The 18,637-nt window shown below is 44.1% G+C and overlaps 1 protein-coding gene and 1 long non-coding RNA gene across 5 annotated transcripts in view; one reads left to right on the forward strand and one right to left on the reverse strand.

Moving 5' to 3' along the window:
• The window catches only part of LOC123479184 (uncharacterized), a 217,626-nt gene that overhangs the window by 170,441 nt on the left and 28,548 nt on the right, over positions 1 to 18,637 (reverse strand). The gene's annotated exons all lie outside the window — the stretch shown is intronic.
• On the forward strand, positions 3,883 to 18,269 carry KCNV2 (potassium voltage-gated channel modifier subfamily V member 2). The gene is made up of 2 exons (XM_024554750.3): positions 3,883 to 5,431; positions 14,450 to 18,269. Exons 1-2 carry the CDS (start codon positions 4,064 to 4,066, stop codon positions 14,729 to 14,731), a joined length of 1,650 nt encoding a protein of 549 aa, XP_024410518.1. The 5' UTR covers positions 3,883 to 4,063; the 3' UTR covers positions 14,732 to 18,269.

The following is an 18,637-nucleotide window of genomic DNA, read 5'->3' on the forward strand; positions in this document are numbered from 1 at the left end:
CACTCTATGTGGGGTTGGGATTATGAAGACAAGATTGCTTTTATTCTTGAAGATTTCAGAGGCCAGTGGGGATAGATAATTTACATAGAGTTGGTTAAAACAGAAATGTAATGCCATTTTCATCTACCGATTAACAAGTAACAATAATGGTAATGATATTCGAGCTAAGCTACTGTGAAACACTCCCATGTTTTATTGATAAAAGTGTAAATTGAGGCAAATAGGCAAGCAAGGTGGTAATATGCATGGAATATTTTAATCTTCCAGGTAACATTTTTTGAGTCTCTGCTACATGCCAGGCACTGGGCTAGATCCATGGGGCAGACACTGTCCAGCCCTTCTGGAACTTACACAGCCGTGTCTTTTTTATAGGCAGACAAGCTTTTGTGAAAAGGGCTGTGAGAGGCAAAGTAAAGATCTTAGAGAAGCACTTGTGATGGAAGCTGAATTCAGCCTTAGGTGATTAGGGAAGGCTATGGTAGAGGAGAGGGTAAGAGGAGGTGGTCTTCCAGCTGTTAAATGATGAACAGGAGTCAGCCAGAGGAAGAGGACATGGGGTGGTTGGAGAAAGCGTCCTAAACAGCATGAACAGCAAGCACATGGGAAGGATGCGCATCAAAACCAAATGGCCTAAAACATCTGGCAAAACTATCTCAAGGAACAACCCAGAATACAAAATAACAACAACAAAAAACAAACCTTTCAAACACAAAGATTTTTACTACATCATTACTCATAATAGTGGAATATTAAGAAATCTATTTTAATAAAAGAGACTTGGTTAAATTATATGTGGTACATCCACAATATAGAATTTCATAGCCATTTAAAACAATGCTTACAAAGTATTTTTTATTCTTTTTTTAATTGTTGTTCAAGTATAGTTGTCTCCATTTCCCGACCCCCCACTCTCTCCCCACCTCGACCATCCCACCTCCCACCCCTGATCCCACCCCCCTTGGTTTTGTCCATTTGTCCTTTATAGTTGTTCCTGAAAACCCTTCCCCGCTTTTCCCCCATTATCCCCTCCCAGCTCCCCTCTGGACACTGTCAGTTTGTTCTTAATTTCAAAGTCTCTGGTTATATTTTGCTTGCTTGTTTGTTTTGTTGATTAGGTTCCACTTTATAGGTGAGATCATATAGTATTTGTCTTTCACCACCTGGCTTATTTCACTTAGCATAAAGTGTTGGGGAGGATGTGGAGAAAAGGGAACCCTAGTGCACTGTTGGTGGGAATGCAGACTGGTGCAGCCACTGCGGAAAACAGTATGGAATTTCCTCAGAAAACTAAAAATCGAATTGCCTTTCGACCTGGCAATTCCACTGCTGGGATTATACACTAAGGCCCTGAAACACCAATCCAAAAGAATCTATGCACCCCAATGTTCATAGCTGCACAATTTACAATAGCCAAGTACTGGAAGCAACCTAAGTGCCCATCAGTAAATGAGTGGATCAAAAAACTGTAGTACGTTTACACAAGGGAATACTACACAGCAGAAAGAAGGAAGGAGCTCCTACCCTTTGCAACAGCGGGATGGAACTGGAGAACGTTATACAAAGTATTTTTAAACATTAAAAATGGTTATGTTAAAATGTTAAATGAGAAAGGCAGGGTATGTAATTACATGTCCTACATGACCACAAGCATGTTAAATATGTGTGTGTGGTTAAATGGAAGGAGACATGTTAAACTATTAATAGGACTGTCTTTGGATAGTGAGCTTAGGTGGTTTTTATGTATGTGCTATTCTATAGCATGATGGTTAGTCTGGAGATAAAAATTAAAAATATGAAAATAGTAATAGCTTGATGATAGTATAATTGATCCTGAAGAAAACAGGTGAACTTATGTAACATATAAAAACAATTGTGACAAGTAGTTGGCACAATATAAAGAAGATACTAAATTTGGAAAAACCGTTAAGTATGCAGCTACAGAAACAACGTCCATATTGTACACCAACAGGACACCACTAGAAATACACTGAGGAACTTAAAGACTAATCCTGGTGAGAGGTTTTATTGGAAGTGTGCAGGTCTGAGCCCTACTGGAAGCCAAACGACATCAGCGAACGTTACACTAACAGGTACAGACCCTCTATACAGCAACTGTTACCTGTCCCGACACCTTTGAAGAATAGTTAAAACTGAACTACATGATAAAAATAGCTCTACAGCTCAGTGTGGAGAAAACAGGCTATTCAGTTAATGTGTTGGGCTATCCAGATAAAAAGCTGGAAAATAAAGTTGGGTGTCTACTTCACTCTTTACATCAAGATTAATTCCTATAGATCAAATTCTTAAATGTGAAAAATGAAACCATGAGAAGAAAATTTTTAAAATATTATAGACAGGTGAAGGCTCTTCTAATATGACAAACCCAGAAGTCATAAAATAAACTCAGAAAAAATATTTGTTGTCTGTATCCCAGGCAAAAAGTCTGCTTTCGTGATGTATGAAGCTCTCCTACAAATCAGTAAGAAAATACCAACAACTCAATGGAAAAATAGAAAAAATACAACTCACTCACATGCAAAGATGTTCAAGTTCATCCGTGAGAGAAACATGAAATTACCCCACAAATTTTCACCTATAAAATGGAAAGGATTCATGAAATGTGATAACACACTCTCATCTATATTGATGGTGAGTTGAGAGTTGGTAAACTTTTATGAGGAAAATTTGCCATCATCAATCCAAATTACAAATATGAGGTCTTTAATCTAGAAATGAAATTCTACCTCTAACAATGTCTCCTTCATATATCTCAATGTATATAAAGCAATATGTGTATAAGGTTTTTCATTGCACCATTGTTTACAAGAGCAAAGACAGAATGTCTGTCACTATCAAACTACTAAGTAGATATTTTTTAAGTGAAACAGATATTTATGTTCAGATATAAAACCCCCCGAAGATATATGGTTAATTGGAAAAGGCAAAGTGTATAACATACTATGATTTGTGTTAATAACAGCGAGCTATTCAGATGACAGATGTAGGTAGGTTTTTGCTTGCCTATGTTTACAGTATCTCCTGAAGGCTGGCCATAAAGCGCTAACAGTACTCCTCAGAGGCACACTTGATAGCTGTAAGTTCGGGCCGAGAGAGAGAGGAACTTTCTACTGCAATGCACCTTTGTACCCTCTGAATTTTATCTCATAAATAGGTACTAGCTAATCAAAATAAATTGAATTTTAAAACAAACTCCCTGCTCAAGGCAAATCCTTTGCTCTTCTCTGATACCCCTGTATTTTTTTTTCTTGCTTTTTCATTGTGCTTGCATATTGACATCCCCATAAAACCATGGGCAACTGGAGGGCTGCAACTGGGTCTCCGTGAAGTTTCCGTCCCCATCCCCTAGCACAGTGCCTCACATGTGAAAAGAGACTTTAAAAAATCATGATGTCTTGAAGAGTGTGGAGACCTTTTCCTTGGAAGGAAGTTTAGCTGCCTTCACAGAGGGCCTCACACGGCAGCTGAGCAGGGCTGCAAGGCCCTAAGAACATTTACCCAGCAGTCCTGGGATCCTACCTTTAAGAGAAGGGAGGGTGCGAGAGGGACAGACAGAAACAGAGAGACACAGAGAGTTTAAAACTGAAACTGAGCTATATTCTATTCTATAGCTAATTCAGTTGATTTCATCCGAGCATAGGTACACCAAGCACTTCTTAGGGGAATGCCTAAAGGGTAGCCCACATTTTTAGTAGCGATAATCTCTGCCACCTTCCGATTAGCTACAGATTTAAGACCATATAATCATCCTCTACGTCACTAAGTGGAGGGAGAAGGCAGGAAAAGAGACTAAGAGGTTCTAAATCCCTTCTAACACTCGCTTCTTCCTTCTCAGCAAGATTAGAGCGGTCAACAGCCGTCTGCATTTGTGTTCAGACCCAGCAGCCTGGGCTGGGCCATTCTGAGGGCCATGCCTGGGACCTGCGGTCTGCGGTCCTCCGGAAGACAATGCAGGGCACACGATCCATCCTCCTCGAGGCAGTGAGCAGGCCAGGGGCCCTACAATAGCCAGGAGGGAAAAGCAAGGGGTCCGCTTCCCACAACCATGCTGAAACATAGCGAGAGGAGGCGGTCTTGGAGCTACAGGCCATGGAATACACCCGAGTGTGAGGAGGCACCCAATTCAGGGAACAGCCAACACCGCAGGAGCATCTGCTCCTTGGGAGCCCAGTCAGGCTCCCAGGCCAGCATCCCACCGTGGACCGAGGGCAACTATAACTATTACTTTGAGGAGGACGAGGATGGGGAGGAGGAGGAGCAGTGGAAGAACGATCTGGCAGAGGAGGACCAGCAGCCAGAGGAGGCCACCACCACCCAGACAGAAGTCCATAGAGAGAGCTCCACCCTGAACGTGAACGTGGGCGGACAGACCTACCGCCTGCACTACACCGAGCTGGCCTGCCACCCCAAGACGCGACTGGGCCGCCTGGCTACCTCCACCAGCCGCAGCCTCCAGCTGGGCCTGTGCGATGACTACGAGGAGCAGACAGACGAATACTTCTTCGACCGCGACCCGGCCATCTTCCAGCTTATCTACAACTTCTACATGTCTGGGGTGCTGCTGGTCCGTGACGAGCTGTGCCCACGCAGCTTCCTGGAGGAGTTGGGCTACTGGGGCGTGAGGCTCAAGTACACGCCCCGCTGCTGCCGCATCTGCTTCGAGGAGCGGCGCGACGAGCTGAGCGAGCAGCTCAAGATTCAGCGTGAATTGCGTGCCCAGGCACAGGCCGAAGAGGCCGAGGAGCTCTTCCGAGACATGCGCTTCTATGGGCCACAGCGGCAGCGACTCTGGAACCTCATGGAGAAGCCCTTCTCATCAGTGGCTGCCAAGGCCATCGGGGTGGCCTCCAGCCTCTTTGTGCTCATCTCCATCGTGGCACTGGCACTCAACACGGTGGAGGAGATGCACCAGCAGGCAGAGCAGGGTGGCCGGTGGCCCATCCTGGAGCATGTGGAGATGCTGTGCATTGCCTTCTTCACGCTCGAGTTCCTGCTGCGCCTGGCCTCCACGCCTGACCTACGGCGCTTTGCACGCAGCGTCCTCAACCTAGTGGACCTGGTGGCCATCCTGCCGCTCTACCTACAGCTGCTACTGGAGTGCTTCACGGAAGAGGACCAGCGACGTGGCAAGGGCTCCTCCAGGGAGCATGACCTCGAGACCGTGGGCAAGGTGGGCCAGGTGCTGCGCATCATGCGCCTCATGCGCATCTTCCGCATCCTCAAGCTGGCGCGACACTCCACCGGCCTGCGTGCCTTTGGCTTCACACTGCGCCAATGCTACCAGCAGGTGGGTTGCCTGCTGCTCTTTATCACCATGGGCATCTTCGCCTTCTCCGCCGCCGTCCACTCGGTGGAGCATGACATGCCTGGCACCAACTTCACCAGCATCCCCCACGCCTGGTGGTGGGCCGCGGTGAGTATCATGACCTTGGGCTCTCCAACATCTTCCCCAGCCTTCCCATTCCTTGGTTATCAGCTGCCCGTCTTCATCCCCTGATCCTTCCCTTGTCTTGTGCAAGGACCAGCCCACTGCTGCCTCCAGCTCACAGAAAGAGAGGCAGGTGTTAGAGTGTTGGAGAGACAGAGACACTGCAGTCCAGGAAATAACTGAATTTGACTTGATCCCAGAAATCTCCAAATCTAGATTTACTTTAAAAACCCATAACAGGACAATTTTAAGGAGGATTCATGGTGGATGTATGTGGGAAGCTTCCTTATTATCATTCTTGTTGTTAATCGCTATTCATTAAACATCTATTATCCTAAGTAGCTTAATATAAATTTATCTTAACCCTATGAGGTGGTTATGATCACTATTTCTATTTAAAACAGGACAAATTGTAGGTGGCCTCCTTTTTTCTTTTCTTCTTTTTTTTTTTTTATTTTTTAGGAAACTGTATATTTGTTCAGGAGGGGAAATAAGACTTGGCTGAACACTGTCAACCCTAACTGGAATCCCCTGGTTCTAGCTAAACCTGAGTGTGTAAAGAAGCATCTAAAAGTGACCCTTGCTCCAATGTCACTGGAATTCTTTCAGGATCTGGTATTATTGCCTCGTTGTATAGGAAGAAGAACTGAGGCGCAGAGAGTTTGAGTGCAGACACACAGCTAAATCCAGAGTGAGGACTGAGGCCCAAGCCTGTCCAGGTGCAAAGTCCATGCCGTTTCCACACCCAGCACTTCCTCTTTCATGCTTTAGTTCTTCTGCAGGCCTTGAACCGTTCATATACTAGCTATTTTTGTCATCGTTTTCTTTACTACTTGCCTTTTTATAACAATTTATGCCATTTACTCACATACCTGTATTTCTAGGATGCTTAACTAAATGCCTGGAATAGTCCCTGACCCCCTGGAAGTGCTGATTGGGTCTTCTTAGGTCAATGAATAAGCTGACATGTATGCATAGGAAAGTACTAGGCGTATGGTTTCTGTATGTTCTTAAGTAGGTTATTGCAATGCCTTTAAAGACATTAAGCAAATATGACAAGTTTTTTCCATGTTAGAAAGTTGGTATTTTCAACATGAACATTGGGTAGGTCAGAACCCAAAGTCACGGGTGAATGTTTGATATGAACCAACCCAGGGCTACTAACAATATAGTTTGGTAGGAAGATTTCTATTTTAGTTCTAGTGTCAGATCTGGTCATAATTTAACTGCAACCTGAAATAACGAGCTGTGAAACCTCATTCCCTCACGCCCCATCCCATTTCCTCATCTCTAAAAGGGGAGGATGGAGAGCTCTGCAGTTCACTGAGCCTTCCTTCCTCCACTGGAAAGTGAGTGCTCACATGCACTACGGGATCTGTGAGCTGCTTCAGGGAAGGGATGATGTTAGACTCTTACAAACAAACACCAAATGCCACTCCTCTGATCATATTTCACATGACAAAAGGTCATCTCCATAGTAGATAAACTGTGTGTACAGATGGAGTAATGGAGGATAATTTGTCCCCAGCAAGTGACATTTACTTTGGAGTGAGTAAAGTAGAAAGGGAAAAGAGCAAATCCACATGATGATGGTATAATTCCAAGTTGTAGAGAGTCAGATTTCCATCTATTTAAATGTCTTAGGGGATTAGCTTACACGGGCTGCACCTAGTGGACTTGTTAATACTATAATTTTAGCCCACAAAACTTTTTACCTTTTGTATATTAATGTAAAATTTTTTATTTAAAAATTGCTTCTAATGCTGGATTTTTCTTTTTAAAAAATTTCCTGAAGTGAATGTCCATTGATCCCTTTTAATTTCTTGATCGGCTTAATATACAAAGATGTTTAACTTACAAATTATCCCTTTTGTATATTAGCTGAAATTATTTTACTCAATACCAGTGTTTTCCATAAATTTCACAGCAAAAATTTAACCAATGTTCAGGTTTGATCTGCCATAAATTTTACCAATTATTACTTTTACTAATATGTATTTTATTTTGTGGCCTTTCTATCAAGCACTATTTTCATAGACCGAAATTGGTACATTTCAACCTTGCCATTTCCTAACTTTAACCTTTACCAATGGCCTTTGTCCATCTTATTCTCTGAGAATTATTTATAGTACTAACAATTATTAAGACTTAGATAATAGACTGATAATGTGTATTTGTTTCTAAACTAATCTGTAAGAACAATTACCCTTGAGCATTGGAGGACTACTCTATTCCCCAGGACTGGTGTTTTATTAACCCAGTTTTTATTACTTCCGCTAACATTGCATATTGGGTACTAACGGTTTGTATTCTCAGTAGAGCAAAAAGAACACTGTCAAAATGATGCAGACAAATTGTCTTGTTTCCTTATATAGATATAAGGCAAAAAGATGCAAAATATTAGGGCCAGTTCCTCACGTTACCCACAAAAATCCATCTCATTCATTCACTGAGCAAGAATTTTTTGAGCACCTCCAGGGTTCCTAGTATCCTAAGCACTAGCGATACCGAGCAATAGAAAAAAAGAAAAGGTGAATTCTTTCCCCTGTGGAGTTTATGTACTAATGGAGAAAGATAATTATTTCAGATATTTGTGTGTCTCGTATAGGATAATAGGATTGAAAGTGACTTGGGTGGCAGAATCTACCCTCTTGGAGAAGATAACATTTAGGTAAAATTTGAACAATGAGAAGAAACTCATATAAACAGACATGACTAAAAAACATGAGAACCTGAGAAGTGGAATCCTAAAAGTGATCGAATAGTCTTAAAGCATTTTATTTAAAATATTTGAGCACACACCCATGATCAATGTGTGTTTAGTTATTCATAAATTCTAAGTTAAGCTGGTTTCCACTGGGAGGCCCTTCCCATTTGGACTCATGCCATTCCAGCTGGCTGACGACTGGAATGAAGGAGACTAGGCTACGTATCTTTCATTCTCCAGCAGACATGTATCCATGGTCATGGCTAAGGACAAGAGGGAATGCAAGCCCAACCATGCAAGCACTGTAAGCTTTCCTTCAATGTCATTTGCTTAACCCATTGTCCAAAGCAAGTCACAAGGCCAAACTCAGTCAAAGGGCAAGCAGGGCAGGTTAGCCCACCCACTATAGGGAAGCACTGTAAAGTTATATGGCAAAGAGCGTGGATACAGGAAAGTATAAAGAATTAGTTCCAGTAATACAATCATCCTATTGTAGTAAGAAATTCCTGCTCAAATATATTATACACATCAGGAAACCTACACTCATACACTGAAATGCTAAAGATGAGGTTAAGGATAGTAGGATTGGTATTTTCTTCCACCACTCCGGTGCTGTATCACCTATATTAGATTCTCTAATCCACTCTTCCATGTCTTTAGTGCTTTCAGACCACCCCAAATTTGACTTGCTTTTAATAATCTTCCCTCTCTTTATGCCAAGGGTCCCGCAACATTCCTCTGTTCAACTTGGGGTTTTAAGAGGAATACAATAAATGTCATTACTGTGAATTCTCCTACAGCTGCAGGAGAATTCCCTCCTGGACACTTGTGTCTGTAGATACTCATGGATTGGGATATAAAATAGACCCATCCTGCTCGTTTGTCAAATGGTGGTTATTTGTGAGCACTGATATAATAGGAAACATACGTGAAATGCTAGCCTGTAGTGCACCCACAATAAATAGAAGCTACCATATCTGACTAATTAATAGTCTTTATCACATGGAAGCAATAACCTTTAATTCTAGGTTCATTTGAGGGAAAATAAAACAGAAGTGATTCCTTCTCTACTGGGGAAAGAGAGAGACTGTGGGACATACAAAAGGGTCAGCTGTTCTATCTTGGGAGAGCTTCTCTGTGTCCAGATAAACAGGCCCACGCTTGGAGCGGCTCCAGCCATGCTGGGGCTCTGAGGGTTGCCTGGGTGTGGGAAATGCATGGCACTGCTCGACAAGTACAATTAACTCTGTGATGAAGCCGTTTGTAATCATTGTCTCCAGTGTGGCTATGTTTTTTACGGAGAAAAGGGCAATCAGCTGTTTAACAAACCATTTCCTTCTGGGCTTTCCAGAGTGAGTTAGAGCTATAGAAACTAAACAGGAAATGATGTCATGAACTTATTCCTTCAAAATCTGACAAAAACGCTGGAAAAAGAAAATTCATCCCCAGCTGAGGCATCTGATAATTGTGCCCCAGAGACCTTGCTTCTATCTTTGTTTTCCTAAAGTATGATATCATTTCCTTGCAAATAAGTGGTACTCATGAGATCACTGAGATACATTTTATATTATTTTATTTTTAATGATCGACTGCATACTTTGAGGAGACCCATCTAGAAGGAGAATCAGTCAAGTTATACCGAGGAAAAGAGAAAACACTTGGGTGTTTTAAACAGAGGAGATTTGATACAGGGAAATAGATACATAGGTGTAAGAAGACTAGAAGCAAAAGGGGGAAACTGAAATAACCTAAATATTGGTAAATGTAGGAAGCATCTGTCAGCCCTAGAACTGGAGGGACAAGGAGAAGGGAGACATACCAGCCCAGGAGTACAGAGGCAGAGCCTCCATGTGGCTGTGGCAGGGACCCCTAAGGTGAGGCTGGTGCTGAGCACTGAAAGATGCCTGGGCCGTAAATACCTGCTGTTACTGGAGGATGAGGATCCTGATCTCCTCATCACACCTTCCGGTCTCCCCTGGAAGTCTCAACCATGTCTCTCCTGGTCAGAACATACCAGAAGACAGCGGGCAAAGGAATTCGGGAAATGGACTTTCAAGTTTGCAGACTCCCAGTTGCAGAATTACAAAATAGAGTACAGAAGGGTGTCAGGCATGGGACTGAAAGACAACAGGTAGATGTCGGACCCAGAAGGCATTACAGTTCTCCTAGCTCCTTCAAAACTAGTGCAGGAGCTGTCGGTGGCCAAAGGGCATTAGGCACTTTTATGACTTTTGATCTGGGACTCCTGATTTGGGGGTAGTAGTACCCTTCTGTCTTTGTGTGTTCCTCCTGTTGACCATTAGGGCTTGAGTGGGACATGATAGAGTTGCAGAGGGTGAGCAGGGAGAAGTGCTAGGTAAGTGGAAGATGCAGAGGGCATCATGTTGTTCTGGACCTTTCTATGGGTAGATGAATAGGTCCCAACCTTGCTTTAGCTTTTGCACACCCCCTCCTTGTTGTATAATTTACACAGTGTGAGAACTGTACTATATGGGTGAGCTGGCTCTTCTCCTCAGGGTGGTCACCCATGACCTAATTCTAACAGCTTTTGCTAATCAAAACATTCTTTGAATTCCACTGAGGAATTATCTTCATGTCCATTTGCTTCTTTGTAATGGTGTTCAATCTTTACCTTTTTGAGGGTGGATTCAATATTTTAAAATAGTTAAGACCTAACAGACCCATAGATAGAGAGCAGGCTGTCAGCTGTCAGCAGGGGAGGAGGGGGTGAAGGGATTGAGCAAACAAAGAGAAAAAAACTCATGGACATGGACAACAGTGCAGTGATTGTGGGGGCGGTGGGGGGGATTTAGGGGGATAAATGGTGATGGACGGAGACCTGACTTGGGTGGTGAGCACACAGCACAGTGTACAGGTGATGTGTTGTGGAATCGTGCACCTGAAACCTGTATAATTTTGTTTACCAGTGTCACCTCAATAAGTTCAATAAAAATGAAAATAAAATAATAAAGTAATCAAGACTCTTGAGTTTAAGGTTGGCATCTAAAGTTAACCCTCAAGGCATAATAATATCTAGTAGGCACATCAGATAATTGTGCCCTAAAGTGGCCCGACAAGACCACTCATTTCAAGGTCATAACACTGAGTCCATGCAGATTGTAACCCAAAGGAGGGATTCCTAAAATATTTGTAGCAACGGCAGCATGGGTAGGCTAAGTGTAGCGTTTGAAGCTGAATCCCTTGAAGGACCGAGGTATGTGGTAATTTTAGCCAAAAAATGTTAGTCTTTACCTCCTTAAATTTTTTTGGAAAAACTGGAAGGGGTGGTTAATTATTTTTGAAAAGTCGGTTTTATTTTTTGGGATCATAATTCCAAGATACACGGATTACTGGCTAGTGATATATGCCTAGTTCATTATGAAGTAAACAAGCATTCCTTGTTGAGGGAGAAATTCAAGTATAGCCATTCTCAACTTTTTTTTGAGAAAAAATGGATGCTTATCCTCCTGGTAATGTTTAGCAGGCCGAGATTTGCTGTCAGGGGTAAGCTGCTAGAGGAAGGTCACATTCTGGCTGTTGGGACCCAGGGAAAATATGTAAGCTGTCAATGGAATGCTAAGTTTCCAGTTTACAGAATGGCTGAGCCAGCTGGGGGTTGGGTTTTCTTTTTTTTTTTTGGTGGGGGGTGTTATTTGTTTTTATTTTGTAGGGGTTTTTCTCAGGATATTAGGATAGACTGTAGAAATTTTTACCGTATTTCCAAACCAAACATGTCTTGATATGAGAACGCGCTCTGCGTATTCAGATGGGTCCGTCTGGGGCCTTCCATCTTGAATGCCCATCCAGGGAGAAATGGTTTGGCCTGTGGCACGTGGAGAAAAACTTCCCCTGAGCCAAAAAACCCTGAGTTCCTCTTAGAGCCAAGGAGCAAGCAGATCACTGGTTGAGTTAAATTACCCACAGAACCGACAATGCATAAATTAGCTATGCATTCTGAACAAATTCTTCAACACCAGCATACAGGGCCTCCTAGCAGAAGAGATCTTTTCTCTAAAATTAGAGATCCAAGATATATAAAAGTATTTAGACCATGTTATGCATATCAAATATTTAATCTTCCTTAAGCCAATTCTCTTTGCTTTTAACTTTTCACTCAAAGTTCAGCCAAAAAAAAAAAAAAGAAGTTGCATTTGGGAGTAAAGCAAGGCCAGTAAAAGGATTGAGCAGAAGCTTTAAAAAGGCACTTTGTCTCCATTATTTTGCTTCCCCAGCACCCTAGCCTCCCCTCCCCACTCCAATCCTGCACCCTGGAGGGGCTGGCTTGGCATTTCATGGATGCTTCTTGTTCTAAAACTACCCTTGTTGTCACTTACCCCTATTCTCCAACTCCCTTTAGGCCAACTCCAGGGAATGGGGACTAAAATTAAACATACACAGGTGTGAGCAATGCTGTTAGTGACACGTGTTCAGTTCACACCCTTGGACAGGACATCTGACTCTGGTGCTTGTACTCGTGGTGTGGCCAGTGTCAAGAAACACACGCACACAGCAAGCATACTTTGAGATTGATCTACAACCTCACTCGATCACGGATCCAGAAGGCAGGGAAACGGGGGCCTGTCATGGGGCCAGGGTGTGCCCCCGCTGCCCTCCCTCAGACAGCACCAGCAGGAGCCAGGGAGAAGCCTGTTTCCACAGCCTGCTGGTCTCAGAAGCGTGAGAACTGACACCCTGTGCCAGGCAGTCTCAGTTCCCACAACAGCCCTGTGGGGTAGGCAGTATTTTGCTCCCCTCTCTTCGAAAGTGGACATGGAGGCAGAGAAAATTTACGTTCTTTGACCAAGTCACACAGCTGAGTAGGTTCAGATCCACACAGCCCAGTGCCATACGTGTCTCCTTAACCTCGCCTCTCTCAGACGCTTGCTTGTATACTTCCACCGTGGGAAGGACAGCCTATCCCTCAGCAGGTCTCTCGCCAATGAGGGTGCAGTGAGAGGCAGTGGGTCACTGCCCCAAAGGGCTGGAGGGAGTTACTGTTCTTATCAACTCCACCACATTTGCCCAGCTGGCCCACGGCTCCATTTCATTCTAACTAATCAATCACACTCATTCCAACTAACACATTTTTTCCTTTACGTTTACATTTCTAAACTAAAGGCCATTTTGGAGCAGGGCAATGGGATGACTTCGCACATTTACTACCATCTGCTGGAAAGCGGTAGCAACAATGGCACAAATTGACGAAGCACACAGTGCCCCCTGGAGTTGTGTGGTGCACAGTTTTTTCAACTGTTAGCAACAGCCCTGACTAATTCAGCCAATAGTCTGGGGACTAAGGGGAGTCTTAGTACATGAGGCATAAAAAACAACCCCCAAGAGGTTTTCCAGGGTTTTCTCTAGCTACCCTGACTGATAACTATTTTTGCGGGTATCTGCATGTTAAAGCAGAAGCTTGTTAACCTAAATAAATTTCTAATTAGTGGAATCGAAAGCACTGTGACAAGAGTGATGGGAAGAATTTCATGCAGGGTGAACATATCTGGCTGCTGATGTCTTAAAAAGAAAGTCCCTTTGTAAAATAACAAGAGTGTATTTTTCCATCCTTTTGCAATTAAATACCTTTATATAAAATATATCTTTTGAACTACATAATAATTCTGAGAAGTGTTATCATCGTCTCTATTTTAAAGATGAGAGAAGGACAGCAGAGGATGCTGTTTAACGCCTTGGTGTGCGTGACACTATGTTAAGTGCTCCAGTTTTTTCTTAGTCTTCAAAGGAATCCTGAGAGTTAGGTAATACCCTCCCTCCTGTTTCAGATGAAGGAGCCAAGGCTTAGAGACCCTGGATAGTTTGCCTAAGGCCACTCTGCTGGGAAGGGTCAGAGTCAGGACTTAACGGGGTCTGACTGGTTCTCACCCTGAGCCCTGTTCAGCATGTATATTGTGCAGGCAAGCCCAGAGCTCCCAGTCCTAAAGGTGGCCCCAGCTGAGGGGAGGCAAAGACCAACATTTATCAAGCCCTTTCTACACCAGGGACTTTACACATGTTGCCTGATATGCTCCTCACAACCCTTTCAAGTAGGTATTTTATGTAAGAAAATTTAGAAGAGTCAGGATTTAAATCCAAGTCTTCCACCTCCAAAGCCTGTGTTCTTTCCATGACAGGGGTACTGCAGGCAAACCCTTTGGTACCTGAAACTGGCTTCATGGGGAGCTCTCACACGACCCATGTGCACCTTCAGGGAGACAGGTCACCTCCCTGCCTGTTCTCTCTCCCTTTCTTCTCCTCTCTCATGGTGCTAACAATTCCGTCCTGCTTTCCTTCTTATACAGGTGAGCATCTCCACTGTGGGCTACGGAGACATGTACCCAGAGACCCACCTGGGCAGGCTTTTTGCCTTCCTCTGCATTGCTTTTGGGATCATCCTCAACGGGATGCCAATTTCCATCCTCTACAACAAGTTCTCCGATTACTACAGCAAGCTCAAGGCTTATGAGTACACCGCCATACGAAGGGAAAGGGGAAAGGTGGACTTCATGCAGCGAGCCAGAAAGAAGATGGCTGAGTGTTTGGCTAAAAGCAACTCACAGCCCACCGCAAAGCAAGAGAATTAATATCCCATAGGATGGGCAGCTGGTAGGTCCCGTGACCTTCCAGGCTTCCCTCCTCCTTCCTTTCTTTCTTTACCATCAGGATTGCCAAGGAAAGGACACGTGAGGCAGACACACACAAAGGGTATTCGGTGCACAGAGTTCTACCTCACACGTGTTCATTTTAACCCAAACTCAGACTGCCACACACGATGCTGTGGGAGACTCTGACTTCCCAGAGTCCTTGATATTGAAAACTCTTTGAGAGGAACGACACCTTAGATTTCTCTCATAGTATCTCATGGCTTCTCAATAAATACTTTTGGACCTGAGTGGACTAGAGAAGAATTTCCTTACATTAAATAAAAGAAATCCTTAATTTTCCAGAGAGAGGGCATGTTGCAGCAGGAGCTGTATGAGTTTTGGTGTCGGACCAACCTCAGTCAGAAGCCCAGGTCTACCCACTATAGGGTTTGGGACACGTTACTTTAACTGTCTGAGCCTCAGTTTCTTCAACCGTAAAATGTAGCTAAAAAAGAACTACGTTGTAATACGAGCATGGGGAATGAAGATTACACCTGTAAATGCTCAGTAAGTGAAAGCTGTTAAAACTGCTTGAGTGGGTACTGTCTAGTAGGTTCTCTAGATCAATGGTTCTCAGTCCAGGGAGATTTGGCGACCCCCCACCCCCCTGGAAATTTGTCAACTTCTAGAGATACTTTTGATGGTCACTGTTGTGAGGGAGGGTGAGCGGGCTCTAGCATCTAGTAGGTGGAGGCCTGGGATGCTGCTAAACATGCATGGGAGAGTACCATAGCAAGGAACTACACGGCCCAAAATACCAATAGAGCTGTTGAGAAACCCTGGTCTAGATTTAACATGAGAGCCCCAGACTTGACCTGTGAAACATGGTAAAGTGTGTTAATATCACCTCCCTTGATAGGAGCCCCCATATATCCTCACCTCTCCAGGCCTCCTTTCCCTCACCTTTCCTCAAAAAATAAAAATAAAATAAAAATAAAAATTCCCTGCCTTTGGGGGACTGTTCTGGACAGAGCACTGAGCAAAGAGAAGTAGATCGACGTGGCCCTCCACTCTGGGCTCTGTCTGGGGGTCAGAAAGCCTTTCTCTCCCTGTCCTCTCTGTTCCTCCTAATTCCTCCCTTTTTCCATAGACTGTTGGAAATGGAAGTCCTGGAAAGGAACGGCTCGTCTGAACTGAGCAAATGTTGATTGCCCCAGTAACTAGAACTTTGGCTGTGCCGACCGTCAATTTGTCTCAGAGCAGGACTGGACCTACGCTTATTTTGTACAAATGAGTAACTGTGTGTTCTTACCATTACAGGCATTGTGGGTTGTATTTTATAATATGTAACTTCATTTCATCTTGATATATCCCTAAAATTAGCTATTACCTTCCCTTTTTATTTAGAAGGAAACATTTTTTTTTTTAATTTAGGAAGAAACAGAAGCTCAGAGAGGTTAAGTAATTCAGCCAAGTTGACACAGTAAGTAAATAGTGAGACTGGGTTTCCAGCCCTGGTCGGTCCAGTTCCTAACGCTGTTGCTCTGAACTTGTAGTTCTCAAATGGCATCAGCCTCACCTGGAGGACTTGTTAAACATGAATTACTGGGCCCACCCCCAGAGCATCTGATTCAGTGTGTCGGCCTGATACCCCAGGATTTGTGCTTCTACGGAGCACCAGGGGATGCTGCTGCTGGCGGTGCAGGGACCACACCCTGCCAGCCATGGGTCTAACGCACTTCCCTCTGCCCTTCACACGGGAGCTATGAATGTGAAGCCAGGGTGCAGCTGGGAAAACCTAGATCTAGATCTCCCTCCCCCTTACTCCTAAGGGCCCTTAACATCAGCTTAACTAGGTCTGAAAGGTGGACGGAAGCCCCATATTTATTTACTAGATAAAATACAGAATGCTCAAGTGAATTTGAATTTCAGATAAATAACAAATAATTTTTAGAAGTATGTCCCAATTATAGCATGGTATATACTTCCACTAAAAAATGATCTATTGTTTATCTGCAATTCAAATTTAACTGGGCATCCTGTGTTTTCATTTACTAGATCTGGCAACCCTATACCATTGCTTCTGAGAGACAAAGGTTCCTCTTATGGATGGAAATTACCCCCAAATCCTTAAACCTCTCCTAAATAGCAGGACCGTCCACCAAAGGGACTTTTCTTCCTCTTGATAAATCAGAGAGAGGAATTTTGAGTCAGGCTTCTTGCCAGCAAGAATCACAAAAACTGAGTTACAGCAAGCAGGAGGTCGGAGCACAGCTTGTACAACCACCTGACAAGCTCAGTGCAGCAGCTGCCCCTTCCAGTCCACCTCCGGCCTTCCAGCTCCTTCTGAGGTCTCTAGGGGAGGGGTTGGTTGATGAAGTTCCTCTGCTGGGGCTGTTAAGGACACAGGGAAGAGGAAGAACCAGTGTCCATCACCCCCGCCTCTGCTGGAGACCCAGAGAGAATGACCCTGACCAGCCCAGCAAAAAAGACTCCCTGAGAGAGAGCGGGGTGGAGCCTGGGGGGTAGGGGGCCGGGTGCAGGAGGTCTTGGTGAGGAAGATGAACTTTTCCAGGTCCCTGGGAGGGGATCTGGTAAATGACAGCAGCCTCCTCCTCCCAATCTCAGTAGCCACGTCTGTTTAAACAGCTGTGCTCTGCCTCCCTGGAGGATGAGACTGACAGACAGAAAGGAGTGAAAACAAAAACCCAACATTGCATGAGCCCCATTGTGCACCAGGCACAGAATCAACATCCCGCAATCCTTCAAAAGCCCTCTGAAGTAGGTTTCGAGGGGGTCACTGGCAGAGGCTTAGCCACATTGCACTTGACATGGTCTTTGGATCTGGATTGGAAACCTGGCTTGGTCATGTACTGTGAGGTTGAGTCATGTGACATTACCATTTTCATCAAGAACAGCCAGATACTGGCAATGCTATATAGTGTAATTTAATAGTGTGTGGTCACTGAATTTCTCTAAGCCTCAGTTTCTGCATCGCTAAAATGGAGATAAAACGCTTAGCACACTGTTGGGCTCCTGTGAAGAACTAAATACCTGTGGGCTGCCATTATCATCATTAATATTTTGCTGGCTGCACAGGCAAACCGTACAAGCCAAGACAGAGTCGCTTGTCATCAAGGAGAGGATTCCATGGTGAAGACATCTTTTGAATCCTGTTGCTAGCCCCCAGCACATCCAGGGCCATGCACAAGGACCCAGGCCAGTCTGCCCGATAGAGCCAGCTCTGGTGTTGGAGACGTTATTCATGAACACAGTATAGCCCCGTGTGACAGTCCAGCAATTAAAATGCAGCTACTGAGATTCAGGAATTACACTTTTTTAAAGATTTATTTATTCACTTTTTAGAGAGAGGGGAAAGGAGGTAGCAACATCAATATGCGAGAGATACATCAGTTGGTTGTCTGTCACACGTCCCCAGCTGGGGAGCTGGCCTACAACCCCGACACACGTGCCCTAAGTAGGAATCGAACCAGCGATCTTTTGGTTCACAGGCCGGCACTCAATCCACTGAGCCACACCAGCCAGGGCAGGAATTACATTTTTTAATTTTATTTAATTTTAATTAGTTTCATTTAAAGTTTAAGTGGCCGCATGTGGCTGCAGGCTGCCATGCTGGGAAACACAGTTGTTGGACTTTTTTCTGCCCTCGTGGAGGCATCTGCTCTGAGGTCAGCAAGGGTGTCTTAAAATTAAAGAAAAACATTAGATTACCACTCCAAAAAAAATGTTCCCAAAAGCTTCCAATTCCCTCCTCCCAGGCTGATGCCCCATCCCCAAATCAAGATGAATGTGGCCCCCACGTCAGTGCTCCCTGTTTCCTCCTTGTTCACCTGTGATGGGACACCTTTAAATGCACGTGATTCTACTTGTGTATTCCACGTTCTG

Source organism: Desmodus rotundus, chromosome 1 (assembly GCF_022682495.2).
Source record: "Desmodus rotundus isolate HL8 chromosome 1, HLdesRot8A.1, whole genome shotgun sequence".
NCBI lineage: Eukaryota > Metazoa > Chordata > Mammalia > Chiroptera > Phyllostomidae > Desmodus > Desmodus rotundus.